This window comes from Phasianus colchicus, chromosome 18 (genome assembly GCF_987193195.1).
Source record: "Phasianus colchicus chromosome 18, bPhaCol1.hap1.1, whole genome shotgun sequence".
In the NCBI taxonomy this organism is placed as follows: Eukaryota; Metazoa; Chordata; class Aves; order Galliformes; family Phasianidae; genus Phasianus; species Phasianus colchicus.
In genome coordinates this window covers 8,180,712-8,199,707 of record NC_143453.1, presented here as the reverse complement: position 1 = coordinate 8,199,707, position 18,996 = coordinate 8,180,712, and the positions used below count along the sequence as shown (strand labels likewise).

Below are 18,996 nucleotides of genomic sequence, written 5' to 3'. Positions count from 1 at the left end.
AACCTGACTGCTGCAAGTCGTTGGGCCACACTGTCTGTGGGCAATCTATACAGTCTAGAAACTGTATAGGCCACTGTTTCCTCTGAGAGCCTGCAGTGTAGTATTTTATGGCTGTGAGTTTACCCAGAGCTGATGTTTACATGGGAACACGAAAAAGACTGTTCAGGCACTTATTGAGGACAGTGATGCAGATAAGTTTTTCTTCTCAAAGGGAACTTAGATGGGTTTATCTGAAACCTTAACTTGTGGAGTGCACCTTGATGACCGTCATGGCAGAGCTGGAAACAATGAGTCACCTGAAAGCATACATGATTGTAAAGGTTGACTCCGTGCTCCATAGTAGGTTGTTTTCCTCACTGTTAATAAGCTTAAACCATTCTCTGTAATATGTCTAACCACAGATTTATTTAAGTATTGGACAGCCCTATCCAAGATAAAGTTCAAGAACAGATCCTGTTAATACATACAACCAGAGATTGATTTGATTTAAACATTAGAGAACCTTATCCAAGACAAAGTTCAATAGTAGATCCTGTAGTCTTAGCCATCCCCCAAAGACACATGTTGACCTTTGTACCTTTGCACAGACAAGGTGTGTGGCTGAGTGACCCAGTAAACTGAAACGCAGCATGATGGAAAAAAACATAGCCATGTTTATTCCAGCAACTCATTTCCCAGTGCACCAAACTGCCTCAGCATGCAGTTGAATGTGTTTCAGAGGCTGGGCTTTCTAGGTCTTCAGCAGGTCTGGAAATACCACAAGCAAATACGCAGTGTTTCCAGTTCAGGTTCAGAGCTGCATCTTAGTCTGCCCTTTCTGCTCTAGCTTCACTGTAAGCCTAAGGAATGCAGATGCAGGTATAAAACCCGTTTCTCTTTTCATGCCTGTGGATTCCTGAGTGGAAACAGCACTGTCAGTTAATTCTTGCCCTTTCCAACAGAACTACTCCTCCTCTTCCAGAATGCTGAATATGCAGGTCTTTTTCATATGTGAAGGAATTTAAATCATAAAATCTAGACAGAAGCATGGACTTCAAAATAAAAGGAAATTAAATTGCAAATAAGCCTGAGAACTTACCTAACTATTGAGCAACCAGACTAATAAGGGTTAATAAACTCCAAAGATTAGACTTGCAAATTCAGTCTCTACGTAACCAACCAGTTTTTCCAGGAGAAGGAAAGAAGTTGTTGTGAAGGTGACTTGCAAAATATGTCTAAATATAATAAATGTGCATACACGTAGTGCTACTGACTGTAAAAGAATATGAGATGACAGAACGAAATCCAGGATCAGGTTTTAAAAAAAAATAAAACAAATCTAACATTTAAATTAAACTGGGCTGGGTGCCAGTTCTCCCCATGACTGAAGCCTGACTCCTTATTAATCATGACATGTCTTCCACTGTAGCGTTCTGAATGTTTTTTGTTCTACTTCTCCTCTAATAAGAAATCACAACTTCTATACTTTACCTGCTTTCATTTTTAATGTTCGTAAATACTGTCACCTTTTGAAAGGATTTTAGCAAAAGTAAAGAGGATTCAGAGCTTGGATAAATCTGATAAATCTCAGATTGTAGTACCCCGATATTTGATGATCCCTGTAGCCAAAAATTCTATTTTATCTTCTATTCTTCACATTCTGCCTAAGTGATGTGCTGCCACAAAACCCTTCATGAAGGCTGCTGAGTTGAAAGCCACCTTCCAACTTGCCCAAGTAGAATACATATTCCAAAGCAGCTGACCCTTATTTTGTCTCTCAACTTCAGTTGCTTTTCTGGCCAAACTCACAGATGCTGATCAAAGTACTAAAAACCACCAGATGTTTAATACTGACAATCCTCTCTGACATCTCCAGAACCCAAACTTACCTGCATAGGTGCATGTGTGTTTTCAAGATCTGTCGTATTTGAGCACACATAAATTATGTTTTCCTTGTGCTACGTTTTGTGAGGACTTCATCGTTCTACATGATGAGGCTTTTAACTAATTTAGTACTGATTACCATTGACAGATTCAAATAACCATTCCATAGTAACTAGAGCAATAAAACAGAGCAGATCCCCTTAGAAGATCACTGCAATACTGAACCATCTTTCCTGACAGCATACTGACAATACAATGATAACAATGATAACAATGCCCTTCCCCAGAGATACTCACCCTTGGTACCTCTAGAAGCACTACTCAGTGTGAGCTCCCCCTCTCCACCCTCAGTGTGGGACTGAGCAGTTATTATTAATTTTCATTTTAAGCAAAAGGCCTATGGTTAAGAGAAGCTGACAGCATTCAGGATCACACAGAAAGGCAGTGGTAAGACTAGATTTACAACATGAAGCTGAGTCAGACTCTTCTAAACCACACTCCCCCCATACCAATTATCTAGCTATGCTATGCTAAAATCATCCTTGAGAAGAAGGGTTTTCTTTTAACCCCTCAACTAATTCCTGTTTATATATGTGTGTATAAGTGTATTTGCATGTGTGCACAGATGTACAGAATGGGGTAACAGCAGAGTGTAACTGCATTTTTGACAGGCATGTGCTAACACACTATATGACATCATGCTGGCATCGCAGCTACCTCCTGGTTTAAGTGACAAGGTCAGGCTGTGAAAACCCATGTCACCACCAAAGGGTACAGCTTCTTACTCATCTTTGCCCTGAGCAAAGCACCCACACGGGGAACAGCACAACACATACCACAGCACCACGTGGGCATGCTGACGTGGAGGAACGGACAGATGCCCATATCTCTAATTGTGTTCTCCCCACCCTCAGCAAGCACAGCTGCCAGGTGCACAGCCCTTTCCTACCTGCTCTGGGTGTGCTCTATTTGCATCACACTTGGATGAACTGTGACGAATTGGTGGTCCTTGGACCTGTGGGATAACAGACAGCTGAGTTTAGTTGCAGGACAAACCCCAAATATTCAGCTGTCATGTCTTCATTCATGTCTGCCAGGAAGTACTGGGTCTGAATGAGACCCATATCATTATAACTAGATAGGATTACAACAGAGATTGATTCAGTTCATGGTATGATTTTTCAGTTAGATCAAAAATGCTAAACACCAAGAACAGTGCCACACGGCCATTTCCTATCTGGCTCATTTGGTTCATCCTGGTTCTCTCTGCAGTCACACACATGGAAACCAGCACACCCACACCCACAATCAGCCACAGAACCAGTGCAGGAGGTGGTGCATGCCCAGAGATGCATACAATCTCAGCTATGCTAACACAATTAATTATTTCCAGGCATAATTGTATGCATCAGCCACGCTATCATCAGCGGTAATTGGAGAGCTGCTGCTCCCGAGTGTTACCACAGAGCGCACAGCGAAGTGGTGATGATGTGCACTTTTGCAGGTGTAGATTCATTGAATCATTTGAGTCGCAAGGGACGTTGAAAGATCACGTAGTCCCACTGCCTGCAGTGCACAGGGACACCCACAGCTCCATCAGTGCCCACAGCCCCGTCCTCTGACCGCGGGTACCTGCAGAGATGGGGCACCGCCACCTCCCTGTGCACCCACTGCCCTCAGTATAAAAACCTCTTCCTTTTACCCAGTCTAAACCTCCTGTCTTTAAGCTTGAAGCCATTTCCCCTTCTGCTTTCACAACAGACCCTGATAAAGAGCCCGGCTTTCCTTTCTCGCAGCCCCACCACACGCTGCCAGCCGCTCTCAGCTCTGCGCTCCCCTCCACGCCGTGCAGCCCCAGCTCTCAGCCCGCCAAAACGCTTCTTTTGAGGTACGCCTTTGTTTAAAGCGCCTCTATAAAACGCGCCTTTGTTGGATCACTTCTTGACCCTCGTGCTTGAAGAAAGTGCTCAAGGCGGACAAAGGGCCAGCACCAAAGCTGGGCAAGTTACCATTTTTAGCTATTTTTAACCTAAATGGGTATTCAGCCTCAAACAATAACGCAGTCCCTCTTTTGTGCTTCGCTGTGACCACGTCGCAGCCCGGGGAGGAAGCCGAGTTCGACAGTTACACCGATTTCCCTCCTCACTCACAGCAGCCAGACGGGCGCCCACCGACCGGCGGCGCGTCTCTGCGGCACCGCGACGGCGTCGAAGACCGAGCCGGACGACGCGCACGGAGCCGAGCGCCCGGCCGCGCGGCCACACCGCCCCGCTTCCCGCCCTTTGGGTGCCGCCCCCCCGCGGCGGCGCGGCCCGGCCCGGCCTTCTCCTCCCCTCCCGCTGCCGCTCCGCCCCCCCAGCAGGGGGCGCCCAGGGCGGTGCCCGGCGGGTCGGGGCGGTGGGGCCGAGGCACTTCCGGTCGGCGGGAGCGGGGCCGCGCCGCCATGGCGCTGGACGCGGGGCGGCTGGAGGGGCTGAGCCTGCAGGAGCTCAGCGCGCTGCTGGACGATGAGGAGCGGCTGCAGGGAATGGCCCGCGAGATGGAAGAGGTGAGCGGAGCGCTGTGCGGCCGCACCGCCGGGATGCGGTTTTGCCCTCGGGGCGCCCCGGGACTCGGCCGCCCGTTTCCCCCCTTCTCCCCTCCGTCCTCCCCGCCTTTGTGCGGCGGCCGGGCCGGGGGGGCTGACAGCGCCCGCCTGCTGCTGAGGAGCCGCCGCCGGAGTGAAGGTGGCACCGGGTTTTTCCTTATTTATTCCCTGTTGTTTTTTTCCCTTGTTGGACCCCCCCCCTTTCCCCCCCCGTTGCCCTTTCTTTTATTTCCTCCCTTATTTTTTTTCCTGTTTATCCCCGTTTCCTCCGTTTAATGCAGCCCTGTTTTCACGCCTGGGACAGCAGGAGGGGTTCTGTCAGGGTGTTCTGGCTGTCCCAGCCCTCGGACCGTGAGAAGAGCGGCTCTGTGCTGGGCTGCCCGGCCTGCTGTTGCTCCTCTGCTCTCGGAATGTCTTTGTCAGCGTGTCAGGCTCCGAGCCGTGCGTCTGGGGCTGCGCTTGTTCACGTTAAATAGAAGCCCGTGTGCTTCGTGCTGCTGCCTTCCTCCTTTATGGGGTTTTCTGCGTGCCAGTGAATGCTGTATTACGGTGTTGATGGAGTCTCTCCCAGCAAACACTCCTAAAAGATCGGCCAGCAGCAAATATGAAGCAGCTTACGTGAAGGTTTTGAGAGAAACGTTCTCTGCTTCTCTGGCTGTTGTATTAATTCCTTTTGTTTTAATGTAAAGAAGTCCCAGGGAAAAATTCTTGTAGCTGTAACCCTTTTGGTGCTTCCAAGGAAATCGTTCTGGGTGACCTCCAAGCAAACTGCTGAGGACTCACAGGTGGGGCGGCCCTGCAGGGCTGGGCTGTGGCAGGAAGGTGAGCCAGGGACGTTCTTGCTCTGCTGTCCATCTTCTGCCCTTTGTGTAAATAGATTTGTGCATTGAGGCTGAGTGTAACGGCTTCTCAAAATACAGGCTTATATGAAAACTTAAGAAACTGTTGAGGAAACTGATACTGCTGTAAAAGAGCAAAGCGTGGAAAGGCCTTAGAGATGCTGGTGGGTTACTGGCAGGCAGGAGAACCTTTCTGTGTAAGGACAAAATATTTAGGAAAAGTCTACAGGTTGTAATGTGCTCTAGCTCAGTGCAGATGTGGCTTTAGCTGGGTGCAGTATCACTGATTTCATGTAACCTCTGTCCAGGTATGCTAGCAGATGGCCTCGCTCAGCAGTCTGCTTATTATTTGTCAATACGTGCTTCAGACTGCATCAGAAGCAGCAACAGACCTCATGACCTCAGTACAAAGATTCTCTCTTAGTGCAGAATTAGAGCATATTCACAATGTGACCCTCCAGCTTTCCTCTTTAGTTGGCAGCAGAAGGCTTTTAAATTGTAGAGTAAAGTTCTCTGGGCCTGAGGGAATATTTTGTGGTGTTTGGAAAGTGTGGCTAGGTTTGAAGGTATTTGAGCTGTGTGGAAATACAGTGACACTACTGTCTGCTGTAATCCTCTTTTATTGTGCACGGAGGCTTTTAGTAGAGCATGTCCAACTCAAAAGTGTTTATCCATCTTGGAAGTGGCCGTTCTTGAATGCTTCATCCTCATTCTGCTTTTGCCTTCGTTGAAGTTTTTGCTCCTTGGCTTTGTGCTGCTGGGTTCCGAGTTTGCGCTGTGAAGTATGCAGCAGGAAGAGGGAGAGGGAAATCCTGAGCATTAAGGGGGAACTGTGCTGGCTTCACCGCTGCTTGTGTAGAAATCACGTTTTCGGTCTGTGTGTACCTTTGTCATAGGGTTGTTCCAAAGTCCTTAAAATTGATAACTTAATTGGGGCACACTAACTAAATCGTGATTCCTGAGTCACTCCTTTGAGGTCACTTGTATTTTCGGTGGCAAAATGGGCTAAAGCTGATTATTTTGTAATGGAAGAAACCTTTGTACTCCTTGTTGCAAGGGAAACCCAGCTCAAAAAACCAATGTTTTGTTCACAAAGAGAAGGATTTGGAAAATCACTTGGCTTTCTTGCTAATAGCTAAAAATAGGCTCTTTCCCAGCCCTAAAGGGAGTGCTCAGCACTTGTGCAGTATTTGTATGTGTCATCATGGGGGTGTATGCACATATCTATCTATATATATATAAAAATCTGTGTGGCTGTGCACACATATATATTTCACTGAGGTAATATGCTTGTACAGTGTCCTGTGCACCATAGCCCCAGGTATGTGAAAACAGGGCATCAAAGAGCTAAGCTGCTTTTTCTGTCTGTAAGGTTGTTTTTGAAGCCTCTGGGCTTTCAGCTCCTGAACAAGGAACATCTTGTCTATTGGAAAGAGGAAGGAAGCCAATTGTCTGGTACTCCCAGGCTTTTAAAACGGAGGAGTTTTTGTGATAATCCTTTGAGGTTAATCTCTGTTGTACGTTGACAGGATTCATCTTCACGAAATAAAAGCACATTGTTCATAAAAGTCAGTCTCAGCAAGTTTGTGATGTGATTCTGGTGGTGCTTCGATGAATTTCTGTGGTGAGAATTGGTTTTCTCTTGACCTGTGCTGGATCTTTGCTTCAGGAACAGTGCAGCATTGTGTTACTGCGTGCTCGAGTTCTGCTGCCAAAAGTTGTTTGCTTTTCAAGACTTTAATTACGTGAAATGGAGTCATCAAAAAATGTATTGCCATCCTCTTGCTCCAGCATTTCGGAGTACGCTGGCAAGCACAGGAGGGGTTTTTCAGTGTTATTCTCAAAAACTGTTTAAAGAAGCAGGGGAAGCGCAGAAAGTCCGAGTTCAAACTATGTGAACGCATGCCCGGATTCCTCATCCTGCCCTAAAACCACACAGTGTGAGTGGTTGTGTTCTTGTTTGCCAAACGTGAAATTTAGCTGTAGAGTTAGGGTTTAGACATGGTGACAATGACTGAGTTCTGTATTCCAGCAAAGCATCTGATGATAACCTGCCTGTGTGTAATGGCACCGATTGCGGCTCTGTGCAGCACTTTCCTCTGGAGCAAACAGCAAGGAACTGAAACTCGCCTCTTAACCTTTATTTCCTCATTTTTAAAACCAGTATGTACATAATTGGGAGACGACCTAAATTTAGCAAACCTAATTACTTTGGATTATGTATTAATATTTATTACCAAGCTGATGCCGTTAGAAGCTCTATTATCATTCACCAGCATTTGATGAAAAGCTCTCATACATTTTCTATACCAGAAGTCTTTATTCTCCTCCCCTGCACCTGTTAGCTCCTATTTCAGGGGTTAATTTGTCACTCCAAATGTGCACAGTTGCACTTCTGCAGTGTGACAGCAAGCTTTGTCCCTAAAAATGAAAGAAAGAATGTGAGAATGATAAAGGCTGGAAAAAGAAAGAATGAAAGGCTGGAAAAACACCAGAGAAACCTTAAAGGAAAGCGTGGATGTCTGCCATCTATAAAGCAGTCAAAATGGAACAGTTTGATAGTTTGTTTGGGTGGGGTTTTTTTGTTTTATTTGTAGCTCCTTAAGAGACTTCTTTTTGAAACTATCAGTTGGTAATGGGCACTCTTTAAGCATCTGAGGATTAGAAGGGCTGCACAAGCCCTGCATTTGGCTTTGTTAACCTTCCTGTGCTGCAGTTTGGTCTCAGGGTGCTCCACTCCATCCATCTGTCCTGTTTCCCCATTCAGGATTCATGGGGAGACCTCAACAGTAAAAAGAAAAAAAAAAAAAAGTAGTACCATCATCCTGTCTCGTTATGTCTCATGATTCTGACTGGTATTTTTCATCTATTTGAAGATCAAGATTTCCTGCTTGCTGAAGTGTTCATGACCTCAAAGTCTTGTTAGCAATTCCGCTGGTTGTGTGCTGTTTGCTTGCTGCTTCCGTTGGGCAGGTGAACATTTGATGCAGTGCAGCAATTCTCTTTATCAATTTTTTTTGTCACACAACAGGTCTGACAGCAAAATAACTCAGGTTGGATTTATTCCTTGCCTCTCTGGTTGCAGCTGTTGTCCTGGGCTCGTGAAAGCCATGAAGCGATGCGGAGGGCATACGTTGTGCTCCACTGGTGATCTCAATGGCTGATCATGCTGCACTGCTCCTTTGATGCTGATGATATTTCATAGCTGTGCGTTTGTTGGGTTTTGAGTCGGTCCACTCTTTGAAAGTTTTTCTTTAGGGCTTTTTAAGTATTTGCTTTTCAGATTCCTTGAATTTATTCTCAAGTGTGGCGGAACATTTGCAGGAAAGATTATTAAACTGAATTCTCATCCATGCCAGATATGATTCTGTTTTTTTTTAAATTGTGATTGTATTCGAGTTGCATTGGTTTGTTCTATTTGTTATGAACAGAATTTCGTCCCTCCACAAACTTCAAACTTCTTGCCATGAGGTGAAACATTCAAACGTCCCATACAAATGAATGAGTCTTCACCTTTGCTTTGGAAATAAGTTGTTCTTTGGTTTGCCTTGTGATTGAAGGCTTGCTGCTTCTCACAGTTTTAAGCAAGATTCTATGCAAGTGTCTCATCTGTTCAACGGTCCATTTTTTTTTTTAGAAAAGAAATGTGAGACAGAGTCTAATGCTGGAAGTGAGGACACCTGATCATGACGTGTGAATCCTGTTTTTGATCAACTTCTGCAGAAAAGTGTGCCCTTCTTAGCAGCTTGTGGAAAGCTTTGAGTCACTAAGTCTTGTGTAATTTCACGAAAACTAATATGTCAACTTTTCTTCTGTTTTAAACTAACCTATATTAGGCTTTCACCTAAACATGCATTAGACCACAAGGATCAGATGTCAGTAGGTAGGGATAGCAGAAGGAATCGCTCGCTGTTACACCTGGCTGGCTCACCTTGTTTGCCATCAAGCCAGGTAAATATGTCTTTACAAGTGCTGTCGTAGTACTGATTGTTCCGTATATTTACAAGATATATCCTGTTAGGAGGATATTTATTCATCTTTACAGATTCATCATGCTGTAGAAGTTCTTCAGAAAGTCCTTGTAGAAGTTGGGTGTTTGTTTCCTCCTTCGCAGTCAGTCAGGGTCCCTGAGAGTTACTTGAGCTTCATCTCATTTCAGGAAGCTTCTTCTGTTATTCTGCCTTTCTTCTCTTCTTTACAACATATGATTTAAGCAATTTCCTTTCCCTGGGAGTTGTACTTGAAACGTTTATAGATTTGTGTATCTTTCATTCCACCCTTTTTTCCTCTAGCAAAAATGTACCTAACATCGTCTTCATCCCAAAGAAAGATCAAAGTCCACCCATAAAACTGGTCCTCCCAGGCTGACTGCACAGCCGCTTTGAAATGAGAACATCAGCCTTATGAGCTGAGAAAATGCAATCACCAGATCAAATCTGAGTTGCTTGAAGGAAGTTGTTTGCTCATTAAAGTGCTGAAAGAGGAGCGGAGTCAGAAAGCGTTCATCTTTTAGTGCAGTCTTTGGCAGTTCAGAAGGCAGCTCAGTAATAAAACCTGTGGTGGAGGGAGGTTGGTTGGTAAGAAGCTGTGTGTCAGTCATTGAGCTGTGAAACAGTGCTTTTTGGTTCCATTCATAATAGTTAGGAAAATATTGTAAAACAGGGGCTTCAGCTTTTGAAAAGCAAGTCTAGCAGAGTTGGATCATGTGGGAACAAACACGCGAAAGCAACCAGTTTAATTTATATTATTTTGCATTGGATTTGAAAGTGAGAAGAGAGAGTTCTCTTTTTATTCTTGGAAAGTGTTCAAGTTGAAGACGAGCAGAGGACTGGAAGCTGTTGAGGCTTGATGCGAGAATCCTGAGAAGACAAAACAGTGTTACAAAGCCAGTTTCTTCCATTTGTACAACTTGGGAACAGAATTCTGGTTTGATTGATGCAGTCTTTAGGACTCAGCATTATCCTTTATGATTTTTTTTTTTTAAAGTTGTTTTGCAAGAACAGGGGAAAAGAAAGTGCAACTTTGGTATTTCGGAGCAGTATCTGGGGCCAAAGGTGTATCTAAGCCAAATTTGAAGTTAGCAGATTAAAGTGGCGTATAAATGTTCCTAAAGGAAGTGCTTTTGAAGATACTGTTGTACACTTGAGAAATATTTTCACCTGCTGCACTTGCCAGTGTGCCCAGAGTGCCAAGAATACCTGAATTCTGATCCTCTCACTTTCGGGGCTGTCAATAGCTTGTTCAGGCTTACTCTTTTTCAGAGGTGTGGCACTGCTGTATCAGCCCGTGAGCGTGAAAGGAGGAAGCCACTGTGTTTTTAGTTCTGCCCTGTACAAGGGGTTTATTGATGTAGGAGGTCACAAAAAGTGCACCAAACATGTCATTGATTTTGAGGGTGGATGAACAGAATCTCTGTTGTGCCATGGAAAAGTTGTCCCACTTGTTGAGTCAGACTGAAATTGGATCCCTTGCTTTTTATTCCCTGTTTTTGGGTTTTTTTTTTTCTGTCTGAATCTTTTAATGAATCTAATGTGACATCCAGAGCAGACTTCTCCAAACACTGGCTTTCCCAAAGCTCATGAAGGCTGCCTTGATGAAATCATGAGCATGTGTAGGTATGAGCAAACTACAAGAAGTCCAAAAGCATCATTTCAGGTTCAGTACAGTAGTGCTGACTTCACAAATTGCTTATTTCTGCCGTTCGTGTTTTGAAATTCTGCAGTTGTCTACATAGCCATTAATGCTGCTTAATGTTTGCACTGTCATTTCATGGACCTTTCTTCTTGCAGGCCCAAAATGTTCAGCACAGCAAGGACATGACACTCGCCAGCAACCGCAGTCTGGCAGAAGGCAATCTTCTGTACCAGCCAAAGTTGGAGTCTTTGAAAGCAACTTTGACTCAAAAATATCAAGAGCTGCAAGTTCTTTTTGAAGCGTACCAGATAAAGAAAACAAAATTAGGTAACATTTTCTGTTGATTATGATGATTGGCTGTTCTATAAGTGAATCTAAAAGCTGTTGTGCACTTTATTATTTTTGCGTGCTCTCATCTTTAGCTTTATAAGTTAAAGTAACAAATGAAATGTTATTCTCATAAAGCTTGGAGCTAGATCATTGCTGAGTATCTGTTACACCCAGAAACACGCTGTGGATTCTTTCTGTTCCTGTTGTGGTTACCTAGCTGTTGTTGTCTAAACAACTGAATTTGTCCACCTTGTTTAAAAGCAAAACACAATTTGAATTCTCTGTGATTAATCATAAAGCAAACATTCCTGTATTTAATGTTCTCATTCCATACTGAGTTATGAAGTATTGTGCATCTGATACTGCACTTCTGAAAGTGATTTCTTTCATTATCGTGAACATAAAATTAGAATTAAATCACAGCTTTGTAGCACTGTGCCTGTATCCTTAAACTACTTAAATGTTGTATTTTCTCACTGTAGATCACCCCATCTAAGACATTAGAGTATACTGTTTGTACATATGCACACAGACAATTTCTGTGCTGGCTGACACTTTATAGCTTCGTTGAGAAGTCACATACAAACAGCTGTCATTTATTTTCTTTTCATGCCTTTGCAGACAGACAATCCAGTAATGCCTCACTGGAGACACTGCTAGCGCTCCTTCAGACCGAGGGGGCTAAGATTGAGGAAGACACAGAGGTAAGGAAAGGACAGTACAATTCAGTTCTTTCTAACCATTTCTAACCTTTCTAACCATTAGGGAAGACTTTGGGTGTATGTAGCTGAAGTATATCGTTGAACATGTAATAATCTAAAGGGATATTTTTGAAAACATGATCTGGTCTTTGCTTTGAACGTCATTAACAGTCATTTGATTTCAGTGAGATTTCTCTCAGTAATTTTTTGCTCTTGAGATTTTTGAAGTTTAAGAGGATGCTGGTTTTCAGCAATGAAAGCCAAATGCTCTTAGTTCCTTGGCATTGCATTCAAACTAATAACGAATGAACATGGAAATCTTTTTAATGGCGTCTGCCTGGTGTATGTATTGATCCATTACAAATGTCAATTAGTAACCTATGAAAGACTGTGCCTGTGATGGTTGGTAGGATGAGAGGGCTCACTTTGCAGCAGTTCTGGTGGAATATTCCATTGTGATTTCAGCGTATCTGTCTAGATGCCAGTGGTCACTGCTTGATGGGTGGTTTATTTTTAGAGCAGTGGAAGTGGTTAGTTTTGTTTGCAGATCTGGCTGTAGGATATTCTCTATAACTACATAGCATCAGGGGAAAAGATCTTTTTGGCCCTGAGTTGTGCTTACAAAAAGATGTTCCCAGGACAAGTTGAATTTCATGATTATATGTGTGGTCAAGTCTTTTAATTATTAAAGCATCATTTACCCTAAGGTTTACTTTGTTGCAAGTAAGCATGAGTCTTAAACCTGCCTTAGCAATAATCTGCCTCCCTGTGCTGAGTTCTCCACGTTTCTGCTGGCATTGCAAGCAGTTCTAACCTGTGATTCAGCTTTGCTGGCATTCTGGAAAGCTGTTGCACTCGATTCAGTCCTGTCTCTGATGATCAAGGGAATGATCAGAGCTAAATTCAGATGTTCTTACTGCTGTTACTTCTGTATAAATTTCAGTAAAGATGGTATTTAACTCCCAGTGCATCTGAGTAATAACTGCTTCAAAATTCTGCTCACAATTCTTAGCATGCCCATCATGGTGCGCACGCAAATGGAGAATCACAGGCAAAATGTTATTTTTAGGCTGCGAGCTCTTTAGGTTGTCTTGGAGCGTGCAGTTTTCTAAGAGGTTATTCCATATTTGACAGAACATGGCGGAAAAATTTCTTGATGGTGAAATCCCACTGGATTCCTTCATTGATGAGTACCAGAGCAAGCGTAAGCTGGCTCACCTGCGGCGGGTGAAAATTGAGAAGCTCCAAGAGATGGTGCTGAAGGGACAGAGACTTCCACTGGCGCAGCCTCAGCCGCGGGCAGCCGACACAACGCCAGCACCTCAAGATTCGGATGCAAACCCTCCTCCTTCAGCTGCACCCCGACGAATACCTCCCCCTCCACCTTCTGTCCCAGCAGGACGCTTTCCTACTCCGTTTACTGCGGCCGCGAGTTCAGGACCAGCTGTTTCTTATCCAGGTGCTCCGTATCCTCCTCTCCCACCTCGAGCTGGAGCTCAGGCCACGAGTCAGTTGCCACAGCCGGGATGCCCATCTCAGTTTGTACCACAGTATCCTCCAGCTCTTCCCCAAAGACCGCCTCGCTTTCCACCACATCCTGGTTTCATCCTCCAGTGAATATTTTGGTGCGCCTGACTTACGTATTGGTGCTTATTGTTCCTTTTTCTCCCCCTGTCAGAGACTTAACGTAGGCAGTGGAAAGCCTCTATTTTTTGCACAATGGAGTATAAAATTTGAGCTCTGGCACAGAGGTCTGAAATTATGTCTGGTGGATATTATTGTTTTCAAATATCAGTGACAATGAGGATTTTCTAGGAAGGTGGTAAGGGCTAAATGTGCAAGAGTGCACAGCGGATTTCCTGACGTTTTAAATCTCTCTGAATTCTTTAGCGATGGCAGATCAGTGTCTGTTCTGTTCTGGTGTGTTCCCATTGCAGCTGGATGTGGTGTGGCAAAGCTATTTGTCTCCCTAAAGAATTCTGTCAGTGCCAGTGTTTGTATGGTAACAGCCATATCTGAATTCTGGATGAAGAGTTTTAATGGACCTCAATAGCAGCTTTTGTAGTGCACCCAGACTGTGGCAATTCTGGCCAGGTGCACAGAGAGCTCACTGAGGTGAAACTTGTCAGATAAAGTTCTTTTTAATTATTGAAAGTTACAAGAGTTTTGTTTCTACATTTCAGTTGTTACCTTAGACTTTTCATAATAAAAGTACACACTCTTCCCATTCCTAAATAGCTGGTATCCTGAGAGTCCTGGTCTCTTGAAATTTAACTAAATTGTACAGAAACTTTTTTACAGGCATTTTTATTTCTTTACCTACTAAGTCTTTCCTACAGTTTTTTTTCCCCATACCCTGCATACAGAAGTGATTGTTTTTTTGTTTGTTTTTTTTTTTAATTTAAACTAGTGCTTAGCTTTTGATATCACCTGATTCCAAGAATCTAGGCAGGGTATTTTCTTAATTAAGTATTGGATTTTCATATCATGTAATTGCTCACAATTTCGTTGTGCAGTTCTTGGCATGCTTATCTATTTGGAATTTGCAGTTAATATTTCTCTGCAAGAAGTCAAAACAGAAGGTTTTTGAGTTCTGTGGTTGCTGTTTGCCTCTTACATAATCTGTTCTTGGCTTTTTATACCAGAGGGGGAGGCTTCCTACGGCAGAACATGTTTCATTCTCAGTATGACTCTTGAAGCCTAAGGTGCGGGTGAGTGCTGGTAATTGAATCCTGCAGCAGGGGAGGCAAATCTCAGCACTTGTGGCTCATGCAGAATATGACCACAAATTAACTGTCACTTCTGCAAAAAAAACTTTCGACTACTTCATGGCAGTTTAAGAAAGGCATCATCCAGAATTTGTGATATATCTTCTCTATTATTTAAAACACTCTTATCACTGTCCTGGAATACACTGCATAGTTTAGAAGACTGTACTACAAGCAGCTTCAGTCAGAATAGAACATCTGATCTTGTTTTTCTTTATGTAAAGCCCTAGATTGTCCCTTAATCATTTCCTCTGGAGTGTGGTGGTTGCAAGCAAGTACTAATCTGAAATTAATCTCATAACAGGAAGCTGTCTGTTCCGAAAATACGGTTATTTAGCTTGCTTTGCCTTCTGGTGACAAAGGGCAGAAGGCTGGTCACTGTTACTGGCATCTAAACCCATTCCCCAGTGTAAATCTGGAAAGTTTCTGTAGATGGGGGAGTTTGTGAAGCAACGTGCATTGGATTTGTTTGCAAAGTGTGTTTTCTCTGTAATCTAGTGATGGTACAAGATGTGTTTTTTAAAATAGTGTATCTTCTTTTCTTGGTATTATTTTATCATTGAAGCTTTGTGTAAGCATGGTTAATTATGACATGTTTCAAAATAATTTTGCTGTGCTATTAGTGCTGGTATTTGGATGGCAGCTGTTGTGTCTGAGTGCTAAACATAAATCTGCTGTAGAAAGGATTTGTGTCCTAGGAAGAAGAAAGGTGGCTGGGAGCTCCCAGGGTGATGACTGAGTACAGAAATTCATACATGGAGCCTCCTACACCAACTCTACAACACTCTCCAATCAGTTTTGCTAGCATTTAATAAAAACAGCCAGGTATATTTTACACTTCTCCAGTGCCAACTTTTTTTCTCAGAGTTGCAGATCCTCAGAAGTCACAGAGGTGATAGGTAAGTGTACTGTGATTTTGCACTGCATTTTATGTAACTAACTTTATTGGTGTTAGTAGTTCAAAAGTATTTTTACGACTTGTTAAATTTTCTGTCTTTTGGTAACTTTTGTGATAACGAGACCTTTCAGGGATACTTTATCTAAAAACAAACTCTTGTGCTAACTAAATACAGACAAAGCTAATGCAGTTTTTCTGTCAGAGAGCAAAACAATGCATTGTTGCATATGCATGTGGCTGATGTGCCTTAGGATCACTACCTGTGATTGTAATACTAGGATATTTTATCATTTGAATAGCCATTGCTTAACTGATTTAAGGGCTCTTCAAGAGCACTTTTCTTCTAGAAACTCTCACCCTTGTACTTTAGGAAAAAACTGTATCTGCTATTTGTAAGCTTATAGTTGCCTTCACTGATGGGTTAGTTTGAACATAGGTGATATAACTAATGTGATGTTTCAGTTATAGCAATCCCATAACTGAAATCCAGCTGCTCACAGAAGATGTTTTGCCATTAATTGCGTGTGGATGCGCACAAACTGTAAATATATACTTGACTGCTGGTGATGTTTAAGGGTATAGGAGAAAAATGATCGTGGAAAGCTGTTTAAACCCTTTCAGAAACACTAATGTGAATGAGTTGGGCAAGAGGTGTGTCGGTGGTTTCAACTGTTGCCCTTTGACAGCTTCTCCTGTTCTGTTAGAGCTAATCAATTCTGCTATGGCTAGGATGTTTAGGACTGTACTAATTTGCACTGTTGATAAGATAGATTATAATGCCATAGGCAAGCAGAGACTTGGGGGGAGGGGGCTGGCTCAGTATGCTTGCCAAAATATATATTATGTTGTCTCGAGGATTCTTAATGTCTGCTGCAAATAGCATATACTTCCCCAAAGCAATTGGAGTGGAGAAAAATCTTTTAAACATGATGTGTAACACGGCTTTAGAGTGTTGGTAGCATTGAAAATGCTCTATTTGGATGGCATTACTTTTGCCAGTCTTTTTGTATGCAGATTTTCTAAGTTATGACTAATTCAATTATATGCAGATAGGGTTGTTGGTTTGTTTGTTGGGTTTTTGGTTGTTTTTTTGGGGAGGGGGGTCTGTTTGGGGGGAAGGGGGTTTAAATAATGATCAGCATTGAAGGGCTCAAACTCCAGGATTCTCTGCACTTCCACGCTGTCCCTTGGAGGCTGGGTCTGACTAAGCTGATCCACATGGGTCATTTTTGTGCCACTGATCTTGGAGGGACTGTTTAGGATAAGAGCTGTGTGGTTCCAGGAGGCAGGGCCCTGGGCACAGTTGCTCATGGGTGGCTGTGAGTGCCCCCATGTCCACAACCTCAGCCTCCGCCTCTTTTGGACTTCTTTGCCCTCTCAAACTGGAAAGAAGTAGAGCTCACATAGACAATTTGGAGCTACTTGGCAAACACTGAGCTCAGAGGAGGCAGAGTTGTCCTGCACCTGAACAGTTCCTCTGTGTAATCCTGGACAGTCAAATAAAGGGGCAATTTTATATGCCTGGTGAGTTGTGAAATGTACAGTGGATTTGTTTGCATAATAAGTCTTTCTGTAATCTACTGTGGTCTGATTTTAAATAAAACATCGTATCTCTCTTGGTGTCACGCTCCATTGTGGCTTCATTTAATCGTGTAGGCTCATGTTTTTTAATACTGATGATGTGTGTATTTAGTAAGATAACAGCAGTAGGTGAATGCGGAACTTAAATTAGCAGGAAAATAACTTCATAACAAATCCATTGCTCAGTTGGTTATAGTGAGTCCACTTGGTGTGTCACTGATAATGGACAGGTATACTCAGATTCTGTACATCTCAGTCGTAGCAAAGTTGGAATCTGTTCTTGTTTCCCACCATTACCTAGAATGGAAGCATCTGAATTCCTGCTCTGGGAAAAGGGGGAAGCCTGCTTTTCTTTTGTTAATGGAGGAAAAAGAATTCAGCCAAGTCAAGTTAGGAGAAATGAGTCAACCGAAGTTATTTAGGAATATGAGTCAGATGGCAGAAAGAACATGATGTAATATCTGTCACTTGAATAGTGGTGTAGAATAGAAGTCCTCCTGCAGAATAACTGATGTTAATAGATAGAAGAAAATCCCTTTTAAAATGTTTTTCTTGATGTGTTCCATTTGTGGTGGCTGTGGAGACTTGCTAACCTCCTGCTAACACCGAAATAGGAAACGACAGATACAGCAAACCGTGCTGACTCAGTCGGGTGGGCGAGGGGAGGAGGTGCTGTTATGTAAAAGCCGCAGCTCCTTCACAGCTCTTAGAAGAATTCACGGCAGCCCCTTTTGTGTTGTGGGGCTGAGAGGTGCACCCCGAGCTTCAGGAAGTGCCTGTGCTGAGGCTGGGCTTCAGATGGGACCATTCCTTCCCCGGAGGAGAAGTCACACAGTGTGCTGTGATGCTGGAGGGACCCAGATGTGTCACAGGTAACTAAATGGAATGGCACAGATGTGCAAGCTGTGTGGTGTTGGGTACATGGGCAGTATTTCACATCTTGTGTCCTCCTTTCTCTTTGAAAGATGGATTTGGATGCTGTGCAAGCCCACGCACACCCTTCTGTACACTTGCAATCCCTAGCTGCCTATTACTCTACTCAACCTTGACACAAGGCTTTCGCAGGTTTGTCCCTTTCTCTCTGTTTACACGTTTTCACAAAGCTGCCTTTCACCTGGCTTCCTAGAGCAGTGCTTCCTATTGGTGTGCTTAATTTCAGTGCCCTTTTCTTGCCAGTGATCAGAAAGAGGGGTGTTTTTAAAATTTCACTCTCAGCGGCACTGAACTCGAGCTGCTCTGTGTGCTCGTGTCCAAAGCAATTTGTGGTTATGAGGGGTTGGCTGCAGCCCCAGCGGTGCGTGGGGAGGGAGGAGGGCTCTGGGATGAGGCTGCTGGAAAACTGCTTCAGGCAAAACCTGTACAACAAAATGTCGTACAGAACCAACCTTGGCAGAAGGGAAGAAATGTAGTATTTCACATCCTTCTTCTGGTGATTTTCCACTGTCTTTGTTGCAGGTACACAGTTCTAAGTATCTCCCTCGTTCCACAGGTAGAATAATGGCATAGGTGATGCTCTAAGTGACCTTTGGGGCTTGGTTTTACTATTACTTTCTAAGGCTCTACGTGCCTGCATGGGTTACTTTAAGTGCAGCCTAAGAATTGCTTTCAGTAAATCAGAATGAACCAGCAGCACTGATCAAAATCCCACTCACCCTCAGCACTGTTTTAAAGTCACCTTTTACCATACTTCGGAGTTCTTTAACCACTAAGTGGGGCTATGGCTAGGCTGATGGTCCTGAGATTTTAAGAACTTCGTATTCTTGGCTAATCAATATTTCCATGATGAAACGTACTA

General features: G+C 43.5%; 1 protein-coding gene and 1 long non-coding RNA gene across 2 annotated transcripts; one reads left to right on the top strand and one right to left on the bottom strand.

Moving 5' to 3' along the window:
* Window positions 1–303: 303 nt before the first annotated feature.
* LOC116228631 (uncharacterized) lies at window positions 304–4,162 on the bottom strand. The gene is made up of 3 exons (XR_004166805.2): window positions 4,014–4,162; window positions 2,813–2,878; window positions 304–895 (listed from the first exon to the last, which is right to left on the bottom strand). It is a non-coding gene; the product is annotated as an uncharacterized LOC116228631 (long non-coding RNA).
* A 66-nt stretch (window positions 4,163–4,228) lies between these two features.
* Window positions 4,229–17,245, top strand: VPS37B (VPS37B subunit of ESCRT-I). Its single transcript, XM_031592621.2, has 4 exons — window positions 4,229–4,411; window positions 11,079–11,250; window positions 11,875–11,957; window positions 13,089–17,245. Exons 1-4 carry the CDS (start codon window positions 4,307–4,309, stop codon window positions 13,569–13,571), a joined length of 843 nt encoding a protein of 280 aa, XP_031448481.1. The 5' UTR covers window positions 4,229–4,306; the 3' UTR covers window positions 13,572–17,245.
* Window positions 17,246–18,996: the final 1,751 nt, after the last annotated feature.

Excerpts from the sequence above, each read along its gene's own strand:
- VPS37B (XM_031592621.2), top strand. The coding sequence starts at position 4,307 with ATGGCGCTGGACGCGGGGCGGCTGGAGGGGCTGAGCCTGCAGGAGCTC. Across the intron at positions 4,412-11,078 it reads TGGCCCGCGAGATGGAAGAG|GCCCAAAATGTTCAGCACAG; the intron begins GTGAGCGGAGCG and ends TTCTTCTTGCAG. Across the intron at positions 11,958-13,088 it reads AGATTGAGGAAGACACAGAG|AACATGGCGGAAAAATTTCT; the intron begins GTAAGGAAAGGA and ends CATATTTGACAG.